Source organism: Lepidochelys olivacea (assembly GCF_965140295.1).
Source record: "Lepidochelys olivacea isolate rLepOli2 genome assembly, chromosome: 1".
Classification (NCBI taxonomy): domain Eukaryota; kingdom Metazoa; phylum Chordata; order Testudines; family Cheloniidae; genus Lepidochelys; species Lepidochelys olivacea.
In genome coordinates, this window is record NC_140411.1 from 121,741,596 (window position 1) to 121,753,678 (window position 12,083).

The window sequence follows — 12,083 nt, forward strand, 5'->3', positions numbered from 1 at the left end:
TGTCCTCATCTCCTCCTACACCCCATTGCACTCTCATGCACCCAAATCCCTGGGTGCCTCATCACCCCATCTGTCTCCTGCTCCAAACTCAATCTTTATACCTTTTATGCTGCTGCCCATATACCTATAATGGCCTCTAAATTAACCCATAACTTCAAGAACCCACTGATTTTTTTCACACTGGAGCTTTCTGATGGTATAAAACTGTCACAGCTAGGTAGGTGATGAGCTGTGATTGCCCCTCTTCCCCTCTGTTCCTTTTTCTATTCTTACTAGCTCAAACATTCCTGCTACTCCCATCATCCCATCTTGACTCCCAGTTAAACATTAAAAAACAACAAAACTATTGCAACCAATAGCAAGTTCATTTGCCTGTATATTTTATTCTTGATCCCCAACCATTCAGACTGTAAGCTCTTTAGGGCAGGGGGGAGTCTCACCCAACACAATCCTCAGTATGGTCTTTGGATGCGGTCATAAAGTTTATTAATAAATACCTGTCTATAATTTGGAAAGCAAACAAAATGTGATCATGGTAAAGGAAAGAGGGGAGACTACAATTAGCAGCATTTTCAGAAGCAGTCTGAAGGAAATCAGTGTATACACTCACTCTAGATTTCTGCTAGTCTAGTATTTATTTGCCACAACCCCTGAGGGAACACATAAATTAATATTCTGCGTTCCATCTATTATGCAATTCAGAGGCGTGGCATTTGTGATTTTATAAAACTCCCCAGTCAGCAGTGTCGGAAAGAAATGGGTGTAGTAAGACTAAACCTCTCTGTCAGCACAGATGATGCAGAGGCACAGTAAAAATCATTCTAGCACCAGACAAGAGGAAGAAGTAGCCGTAGCCTTCCCAGATCACTGATCTGAGAATCTGATCCATAAATTGTGAGTAGGGCCCTACCAAATTAACAGTGTTCAAAAAATGTGTTCCAGACTGTGAAATATGATCTCCCCAGTGAAATCTGGCACCCAGCTGTGGGTTCCTACACTGTGCAGGGCTCCAGCACTAGTCCCAGTCCAGGATTCAGACTTCCTCTTCCCCTGCAGGGGCTGCTTCGACCCACCTCTGGGATCTCCCCGGCTGTAGGAAGCTCCACAACTCCGGTTATCAATCACCCCTCCCCTTTCCCCCTTCCCTGTGCAAGCAAGCTGCAGCTGGAGCTCTCTCTCTCACACACACCCCCCCCACCCCCCTCCAGCTGTCTCACACCCCACCCTGCGCGGGGAGGCTGCGGCTCCAGCTGTGACACCCCTATTCACCCCATGCGGAGAGGCTGCAGCTCCAGCTGTCAGCCTCTCCACTGGGGCAGGAGACTGCTGGGAAAAACAGGACCTATGGTAACCCTCCCCATCCCTTTCCCTCCCCCTCCCCTGTAACCCTCACTTCTGCGCTGCTTTGGTGATGGTACTGGCTTTAGAGATTGGCACCCGGCCAGCAGCCTTTGCTCTCTGGCTGCCCAGCTCCAAAGGCAGTGCCCCCCCCTGAAGCAGGGTAGAAGTGTGGATGACAATCCCTTGGCCCCCCTACAATAGCCTTGCAACCTCCCGAGCGCCTTTTGCGTCAGGACCCCTGTTACAACACCATAAAATTTCAGAGGTAAATATCTGAAAGCGTGAAACTGATCAATTTAAAAAACCTCTGGCTGTGAAATTGGCCAAAATGGACCATGAATTTGGTAGGGCGATAATTATAACACTCAATAGGAAAAATTCTGTAACTATAATTCCACTGAGAGTACCTCATATCAACCACAGGCGTGAACCATGTACTTTATTACGTAATTGCAATACTTGATGGAATGTTGGTCATATCTGTTTTTCTACATGAAGTTCATTACCAAAAGTGTCACATTATTGCAGTTGATTCACTGCTCAAGATTTAGCATGTATCTCAATGATGCACAGCATTCCTGTCAGATGATTCCTTACATTCATAAAACAGATATTCTCCAACAACAGGAAGGAAGACCATTAAGGTTAGCCGCTGCTACAGGTAGGTTTTTCTGAGCAGGCTGGCAGCCCAAAGACTTGAAGACCATAGAAAGCTCCACCTTCATATATTTCCCCTTCAAGCATAAAGCCTTCCTAACTAGGAGGAGATCCTTATAATTATGCTCACCTTGATCTCAAATCTGCTGGAATTTCTTTCTTGATATTTGATAGTTTTTTCCCTCTCTGTTTTATTTGGAATATTTCACCTTCATGCTTTTCTGGCATGGCTTGTTTTCCCTTTTGCTTTTCTGGTTCCTACAAAAGCCAACACACAGTAACACAGAAAACATTAAGAACAGTAACTGAAGGATCCTGCTTCAATAAAAACCAGAGAGAGAAAACGGCATCAGCAATAGTGAGCAATTTGCATAATGGATGATAACATTTCAACACTCAATAGTGACAATCCCCCTCCATCCCTAAAGTGAATTTAATGCCTATTAAAAAGTGGTTCACCTTCCTAGAGGATTTCAGTCTCTACTTATCCACAGAAATAGTACAGGATGGGCAGCAGCAATGCAAACTTCCTCAGATTACCCTACTAATGTGCTTCAAACCTGATTTTGGGGGGCCATTCTAGGAACATGAGGGTAGCTCCAACTCCATGTTCATTCAGACCTTTGGTGAGACTGTTAAAAAGGATGCTGGTTATGGACTTTGGACAGAGATGGACAACTCAGTTCATATAGTCACTGATCAGTCATCAGAGGATGGTAACTTTCTGTCATTGATGATGTGCGCTGCATTTGACAGACAACCAAAAACTGAAATGGTTCCATATCTCAACTAGATAGGATGCTTTTAAGCAAAGAAATAGCAAGTTCAAGCAACTTCACCATTTGAGTTATTTCCCCTCTCTCACTTTACAGAGCCTCTGTGCTTTATGACTAAGGTGATAAAATTACACTGTCAAATTAATGACTAATCATCTTGCAAAGCAAAACTGATCAAACCTAAATATTTTAACATGTATTTAACCAGTTTTGCTTTCAAAACAGCAAGTTTCTAGCTACAATAAATTAATCACATTAAAAACATGCCCAAATTTTGGCTTTCTATTCTCTCCAATTAGTTTTATTTTGATTTCACAATGCATGTTTTGAGACAAAACCATTATCATGACCATTTGACAAATATACCAGTGGTTGAGATGCTGCAGTTGATTACCTAGCATCATTTGGCCCCTGTGAGCGAAACAAAAAGCAATGCAAGCACGTTCTAATTCTCTTTTCTATAAAGGAAGAATCCCCTTATTTCTCAGAGAGATTTGGAAATAGGCTGCTTATTAGTATTCTTGGTATCAGCGAACACAGTATAAGTAGCAGCTCCCACTAAAAATGAATGTGTGTCAAAAGCAAAGTCATGCTTTCTACTTAGGTGAGCCACTAGGTATCTGAGAAGAGTACCCTTCCCTCCCTTTAACAGTTCTGTACCTCCTTTAGGAGTGGTTCTGTGTCTGGATTGGAGGTTTCGGTGGTGGTTGAAGAACTGTCATCATCTGCCAAAGAATCTTTCAGCTCATCCTCCTGTGGCTTTCCCTTTCCTCTTCTCTCCTTTTCCTCCCTCTTCTTCTGTGGTTTAGACTTGCGCTGAAATGGTTTCCCTTTCCCTAGGAGATAAGGGCACTCCAGATTATTAGCAGCTGTGCTCCAAGACTGGGAGTGTTTTGCACCACTTTGTGCACTGAAAAACAATCCATCACTAAGCCTCCCAAGCCAGTTGCAGCTCTTAGTTCCAGGAGATTTGGACTACCGTAGCGTTTTCATCTTCTCTCTCATACGGTGGTTAAAAGTGCAACTTCAGACTTTTGCTGATATGTCTTTATACCACTTCACTTCATCTATACAAGTCATGTCAAACCTAAAGAAATCTGACCAATACTAAGACTCTCACATTTATTCCCCCAGATACTATCAACATTACCCACCTTCTATAGAGACTGGCCACTTAGGCATACATAGTTCTCCTTTGTGACTCGTTGCTACCATGTGACTGGAATTCTGTTTGAATTCCTTAACTTTTAATATTAGAATTTCACCATGTAAGATTGATTTTGACATCAATCACTTTAGAAATCACTATGAAAGTTTTAGTACCTTACCAGACAAATGAGAAATGGAACTGCTCTGCAGACTTCAGTTGTTCATTTTTTGTGTTTGAGAACTACAGTAATTTGATGGAGGGTATTTACAAATATTACAAAGTTTCTATGAGAGGATCTAACAAGTATGCCAGGGGACACAGATTAAACAATCAGTCTTCAACATATTTCGTTCTCTCTGAGTTACATTATTTTAATACTTAAAACTAAATTTTATGTCCTACATTTTAAGCCCCAAAGTTTTGGATGTTACTACAGGATAAAACAGGAAAAATGTATTAAAAAAATCCGTAGACTTATCTATAAAGTTAGTTGCAACAGTTAAGATCATCCACCAGTCTCTACAACAAATCTATATATAAACAGGAGCTAATTATATTTAAATATATTTATTTCTTTTTTGGTTTCTCTCAATTTCAGGTTGAAGGTGCCTGAGCTCAGGAAAATTTACTGGGGGGATAGGTTCAAAAGGAGCATCATCTATAGATCTATCAAAATCCTGCCAGAACTCTTGGTAGACAAAATACTATGGTATGTCTTGGACTCTTGGGAAAGGGAAATGAGTTAACATCATAAAGAGCATAAATATTGAGCAACTTGAGCAACAGGTGTGGGTTTGTTTGTTTGGTTTTAAACACCCTCATCTTGATCCATAGGCTTCTCTCAACATTACCTCTAATTATTCCCTTACTAATTTCTGCCAGCCATCCACTACAATACCATTTAATAAGATCTTCCTCAGATGCTGGCTTTAAGACTAAATGCATTCACTTATAAGCCATATTGTCTACACACTGCTGTTTTGTTTTTAATACTTTATTTGAGAGAAGACCAAATTCAGCTCTACTGTAAATGGGTGTAATTTCCATTGAGATTTGTGTCTGCTTATGTTGGAACTGAATCTGGTTCATAATGGTTGTTGCCATACTTAATTGTGTAAAACTTTTTGGAACAAAAGTTATATGAAAGATACTACACAAAATAAGGTTCTGACCCTGCAGACACTTAGTTGTGAAGATAGCCCCGTTGTGGAAAGCTGTACTCACACAGTCTGTACCTATAAACTAAACTTCTATTTTTCTGGGTTTAAAAGTTAAAAATCAACACTGCATATATTCATTTTAAATCCACATATCGTCTGAGAAGTTATTGCTCCTAACATATTCTTCAGCATTAAACTGTAAAATAGTTAGACACCTTCAGGAAATACATTAAAACATTTTTGCAAACCTAATGATTGACTTCTCCTCCTTCTAGATCTGCCTATTTATTATCACAATTGAGACGGTTGTAAAAAAACCACAAAGTTACACATCAAGCAAGGTTCATTCTAGCAGCCAACAATGGTTGGAAGAAAACAGTCTACTTAAAAAAAATTGCATTTCTCTCAGGAAATTTCCCCGGCCTCTTGTTAAGATTAACTAAAAAATGAGAATTTTTTCTTCATGTCTGTACACAAAATTTTGTCGAAGGCACAAACTAACAAAGGACACATTTTAAATGTATTTTGATGCCTAAAGATCCATATAGGTGCTTCTGAAAATTCAGCTAGGTAGCTAACTGCGTATTTAGACACCTAAATACTATTAAAAGCCTGGCTCACATTATCAGTGTCTCCTGTTCAGGAAAACATTCATGTAAAAAATAGAAAAGTTCGTAGGGGAACTAAAGATCAGGTGTATATGAAAAACCACCTTGAATTTTTGTTTTTTAAAAGCAGATTTCAAGATGACCGTGCTTCTTTAACAGATGTAACAAGTCAATAGAGATTTCACTAATGTACAAGAGACCTTGTTAAATGGGTAACTTAAGAGCTAGGTCAAATTTGGCTCAAAATTTAGGTTTGTAAAGACACACACACTTATCAAACCTTAAAGTAATTGATTTAAGACTTAAGAAACCTTAGATGACTTGAAATATTTTCATGAAATGAAAAACTGTTGAATGTAAACAATACTTTAACAAAAATAACCCTTGTACCGTTTGCTTCATTGTGTTAGGGCACAAGAATCTGAAACTGAGAAAGTCTATTCACCAGATAAATGTTTAAAAATTCCATTCATTTTTATAGTAACTTATTAGAAGGGTAGGTAAGTATGCAATAACCACATCGGTCCCAGGATATTAGAGAGGTAATCTTTTATTAAACCAACTTCTTATGGCTTATCCACTAACACCCCCTTTTTGTGCTACGACTGCAGAGGTGTTAACAGGCCACTATCTTGAATGGTCCCTTACAATATATAAGTAACAATTACTTATGCTAAACAATCTGTTCAACCTTGCATTTTTGCTGTGAAGTTGAGAGTTCCTTTGCCAGACCTGAAGAAGACCTCTGTGTGGCTTGAAAGCTTGTCTCTCACCAACAGAAGCTGGTACAATAAAAGATATTACCTCACCTACTTTCTCTCTCTAGGATAAGTAAGGAAATTTGTTTAATACGCACTTTCACTCTGATAATGCTCTCTAACATACTGTAAGGCACCTATAAAGGTCTGGTTTCTTTATAATGAGACTAATTTCTCTAGTTTGATTTTTTGTCATGTTAGTAACACCACATTCTGGATACAACAGTATTTGATCAATCCTACATAAAACATTTGAAAATCAAATATTCAAAAAGTTGCTGTCAAAATGCAGATTTCACACTAAAAAACCCAGTGAACTGTTAAAAAAAATAAATCAGGATTTCCCAAAGCAACACGTTTTCATGGGTGCTAACAAATGAGAATCTAGTCCTATCAAACTTAAGTGTCTGTTCTAACATTCCTAAGTTTTCACCTTCAGAGAAGTTCTATAATTTTAGGTGATGAAATTTCTCTTGGGTATACCTCTCAAAATTATACTTATGACAAATAAATTCCTGTATTTTTGCTTGTGCAATTTCATGTAACAATCAGACAAGATCCTGATAGTTCACAAACAAACTTCAGACTTCTAGAGTGTACTATCTCTGAAGAGCTAGTTTATAGACTGAGAAACAGCTGCTGTAAGACTTTACAGAAGTGATACTTCTTAGCTAGATACCATAGCACAAATTCTATTTCATAAGAGACTGATTATGCAAACATTTGGGTACATGCATAGTTACATGTACAACTGCTTGAAGAATCGGGCCCCAATTTTTTTAAATCCAAGTCCTAATGGATGAAGCAAGTATCTCAATAAAGAAATCTTTTTTAAAAAGTGTATGAGAGGGAGATCGGAAATGGACAAGTTTGATCATGTATTTGTGTAGACTTTTCTAAGGATGAAGGGCTTTTTATATATTTGTTGGTTTGGGAAGATGAAAATAATAAAACTGCTTGTCTGAAAGCAAAGGAAAAAAAAAGGCATCCAATATAGCCTCACTCCCAAGCAGAAACGACCAAGGCTACTAAAGGGATGCTTTTTATAGAAGTATGGACTTATCTGAAGGTATTTAGAATTAGGAAAAAGTTACAAGAGAAAAAATGGACATTCATTAGGATGAATAATGATTCATTAGGACTTACGTGAAATGTTCTAACTTCATTTAGACTTCTGCTGAAATTGTTAGACAACAAACTAGCAAGTGATTACACAGTGCATACTGCTTGAAAAATGGGTAAATAAAAACTTTATAACTGGCACTCGCAATATTTAGGAACAGCTATTTTCATCCTAAATATGTTAAGATAATCTTCCAACATACAAATTACTGAGAATTGTTCCAACCAGGAAACAGATATGAAAATGGTAGTTAAGTCATACGAGCCATTCATTTGCTAAAAGACACAACACTTTTGTTTCCAAGTCTTAAGAAATAAAAAGTATAGTCTCCATAGTTCCACTAGACCATGATACTGCTGAAATCCTAGATGGACCTCATTCATAAGCACAGCCAACACTTTGCATCCATCAGGAATATTTAATACCATCTGTCCATAACAGTGTTGTGTTACTAAGTTGTATTTTTTAATCATTACAATACAAGTTAAAATTGCTTTATCTGTTGTGATTACACAGTCATTTTAAGGTTTCTAACCGTATCCTCTGATCTCTTCCCCCATCTACGTCCATCTTTAATGAATTTTATATAGCGTGTATGAAAGGCATCAGCAATATTCCATGTAAACCATACTGCCTAAATGAGCTACCCCACCCCCCAAAAAACAACCAAAACCAAACCAAACCACCAAAAAGAATAGATTTAAATTTGTAAGTAGGTTGACCCATCAGAGATGTGTATGTTAGACTCAACTGGCTAATTAGAAAACAGTTTTGGACAATCAGTGTAATCAAAAGCTACACTAATGAAATATTTACAGTATGAGAATAAATTTCTACTAATAATCTCAAAATTTGTTTTGAAAATTGTCTAAACTCAACACACATGATGTATGTATTTCAAGAGCATTTGAGAAATCAAAAGGTGCACATATAAACAACTCTACAGGCACCCTAGCTTCATACAGAGATTAACACACTTCATTAAAAAAAAATCAAGCAGGTACCATTTATTAACTTGTCGACCTCCTAACATCAAGGATTTTCGGTCACAACTGCAAGTGCTTGGCATGAAGAATTCCATTCTGACAATACTATATTGATTCACTATGCTCCACTTTTCAGTTTTCATAATAAACTAGGGCAACCATCCCCCTTTCCCAAAACTAACTGGAGGCTAAAAGGACTGAAGCCAGAAGAACAGTAATTTAAAAAGATTTCTAAATATATACACTTCGGTTTTCAGTAAAAACCTATTTCATATAAAACTTGCAAAAGAAAGCATATCCAATGTTGAATGGACAATTCCAGTGTTATCAAGAGACTGGAAGGAAGTATATGAACTCTACTCAGGATCATGCATGACGCTCTGGTACAGCAGAGAAGTTAGCAGCTTACAACACTATGAAACTGTAACCTTTACTGGTTCAAATCTCATTCCTTGGCTGTCGTAATGTGTCACCCATATCATTAAGTAAAGCAGAGTTGTATTACCTTTGTTTTTTGTTACTGGAGATGGGGGCTGCTCTGTAAACACATCTGGGGAAGGGGATTCTGGATGGTCAAACTCTTTGTCCATAGTTTCTATCAGACCAGTGATATCTGAATCCTCTGAGCTGTGCCTTGTGTTGCTGGTACATTCTGGGTGTGAAGGGTTAAGAAGTGGTGATTGTGGAAAAGAACTTTCAGACTGCTGCTCTTGTTGCTGAGGCACTGTTGGTGTTGGCTGTTGTGAATGCTGCTCTAAGAGAACTTGAGCATGTTGCTGGTTTGTTTGCTGGTTCTGCTTTGCCCCCCTGGATCTTCTGCCTGCTGTGTGATTCTGAGCTGTAGCACCTGAATCGAGGATAAGGGAACCTCCTCTGTTAGATGACTGCATAGAAGCGGTCTGTAGGGAAGTCCTGCTAGCAACATTTGAGTTGTTTTTAGATTTGACATTTTCAATATCAGCTGAATTTCTATTGCTGTGCAGATGTGCTGTTGGATTGCATTGCTTATGACTTCCTGTAGTGGATCGTGATGAGGAACCACCTGCTCCATAGATTCCTCTGGAGGAACTGTGATTAGAGTCCGATCCAAGTGCATTCAAGCTGGAAGAAGAGCAAGTGTGTTCAAATATACAGTAAGTGTATATTCCTCTACATAAGAAGAGTTATTACATCGATTAGTAATCCTGAACTACACAGTTCTTGGCTTATTTATCACAGAAATGTAACATGAAAACTCCCTTAAAGCTCAACTGACAAGTCAGTAATACTTAATATCCCTTATTCACTTGCTTATTTACATTTGTGAACAAATCACAGCAACAACACATAGTACATGTGAGAAGGAATACTGGTGTGGGGAGTTTCTTTTTCAAATAAAGCCCTAGGAGGCCGGGGTAGTCTACGTTTTGTAAAAGTATAGTCAAGGTCCAGACTCCAGAGAACATTTTTCACATTGCAACAACAAGTAGTAGTAAATAAAAAGATTTCACAGTCCATTCAAAAGTATCTGGCGGTCCAGATTTGGCCAGCAGTCTGCCTATTGAATACCTCTGCCCTAGGCAGAGAGCCTTAAGCAGAGGCGCTTTTGCCCCAGTCTGTTGCATTATACACTTTCTGTTTTTCTAACAGGTAGTATGTAATTTACTATGTTTATTTTCACAAAAAAGTAGGTATTCCTCTACCCTCCGCACACTATTTGGATGCCCTCTTAAGTTATTGCTGCATTACCAGTCCCTTTTGTTAGGAGGGTGACCTTGATTAGTCTCCTGTACTAGGAGAAATGTTCCTTTCCAAGTGGCCTTATTCATATGTGTGTACTTACTTTCCATCAGATGAAATTCCAACTATTCTCCTGAGATCAAATGGCCTTCCCATATCAAAGGGAGGGTTTGATGCCTCAAAGGACAGGCGCCTCCTGAATGGCTCCCAAATTCCTTGAGCATCTAAATAGGCTGTTCCAATTACCAAGAGAAAGAGTACACTATAGGGAACAGAAGTAAAAAAAACATTAATTTTCTTGTCATTGTTTTAGGGCTGATGAGGTGGAACGCTAACAAGGCAAAGAAAATGCATCTTTTGCCAACAAATCAAAAGCTAAAAGGTGAACAGTACCCAAAAAGCAATTTTATATGTGGCTGAAAAGAGAAAAATCCCAGCATGACACACACACCTATTTAACTCCTCGATGTACACATATTACTATGGGAGTCACAATTAAAGTGGAAAAACAAGATATACACATGATCCCCAAACCAAAAAGCTATGGAAAAAATAAGTTTCTGAAGCAGAAGTTAACTTGTTTCAATCAGCATGGTCTCTTCTTCTCCTTCCAAATTGTTGACAGCTTCTTGATATTTCCACTGTGTGAAATGAAGTACCAATTCACAGAAAAGTTTTACACAAAGATGCAATAAAAGAGTTAAGAAAAACTGATTAATAAAAAACAGGGAAACATCTCCAGATAAGTTCATCAATACTCTATTTAAGAAGGCAGAATTTTGGCCTTAGCTACTGTTTCCTGTCAAAACCACACTGTTATTGGGGAAAAGAGGGAGAGAGACGAGGGGAGGAGCATAGGTTAGAATCTGATTTGATGCACAGAAAACTGAAGAAATTTTAATTCTTGGGTAAAAATGCCATTGAGTAATTAAAGTATACTAGATGGACTAAAATAGTGTCAGCAGATTTAATGTGCAGACTAAAAGTACTATTGAATACACGCAGCAAGTGATTGTACTGAGAGAAAAAAGTGCATTTGTGCATTTATATAACACACAGTTGTTTGAGTAAAAAAAAAATATGAGTTTTCTTCTGTTCCTGTGTTTCCATCATTCAATTCTTATTTTTACAGTTTTACTCTTGATATTTTAGTTATACTCAGTCAGTAGTGTTTCAATACAGTGAAACTGCAAAACAAATTTATTTTCATTTCTGTTTGTAACTACAATATAAGGAATATATTAAGAAATGGAAGAGGTACTGGCCTGAAAGTCAGGAGACCCAGGTTCTACACCCAGCTTTGCCACTAATCTGAGCTGTGATCTTGAGCAACTTACTTCACCTCTGCGTGCACCTCTCTCTCTCTCTCTCTCTCTCTCTCCCTACATCCTTTGTTTTGTCTATTTAGATTGTAAGCTCTCCCTGGAAGGGACTATCTCACTACATGTTTGTACACTGCCGAGCAAATGAGCCCCAACGAGGCTGTTAAGTGCTAAAACAACACAAAATAGTAGTAGCTTAGGGCAGGTGGCGATGAAGAATACCACTTCAACTGGAAATGCAAGGAGACTTTAGAGAGGCAGACCAATAACTTAAAATGGAATTTGATCTGGACATTAGGGCTAACACAGCCACTTGAGCAAAAAGTGTCATGGGACCTTTAATAACTTTCTGTGAAAGTTATTAAAGTACAAGTACAAGTAGTTAGGACCTGAAGGATTACGTCTCATCTGAAAGGCTGCATGCTGTCTTGATTGGCTGCTGCACTGCTTGATGCTAACTATAACAAGGGAATTTGTCAAGAA

The 12,083-nt window shown here is 38.3% G+C and overlaps 1 protein-coding gene across 2 annotated transcripts in view; it reads right to left on the reverse strand.

Moving 5' to 3' along the window:
• TMEM131 (transmembrane protein 131) overlaps window positions 1-12,083 on the reverse strand; it is a 184,766-nt gene that overhangs the window by 18,553 nt on the left and 154,130 nt on the right. For both annotated transcript variants that reach the window (XM_084638837.1, XM_084638836.1), the window contains exons 30-33: window positions 10,382-10,540; window positions 9,065-9,660; window positions 3,435-3,610; window positions 2,129-2,256 (exon numbers count right to left, since the gene is read on the reverse strand). In XM_084638837.1, coding sequence (XP_084494963.1) covers window positions 2,129-2,256; window positions 3,435-3,610; window positions 9,065-9,660; window positions 10,382-10,540 — 1,059 coding nt within the window. The remainder of the gene's footprint in view (window positions 1-2,128; window positions 2,257-3,434; window positions 3,611-9,064; window positions 9,661-10,381; window positions 10,541-12,083) is intronic.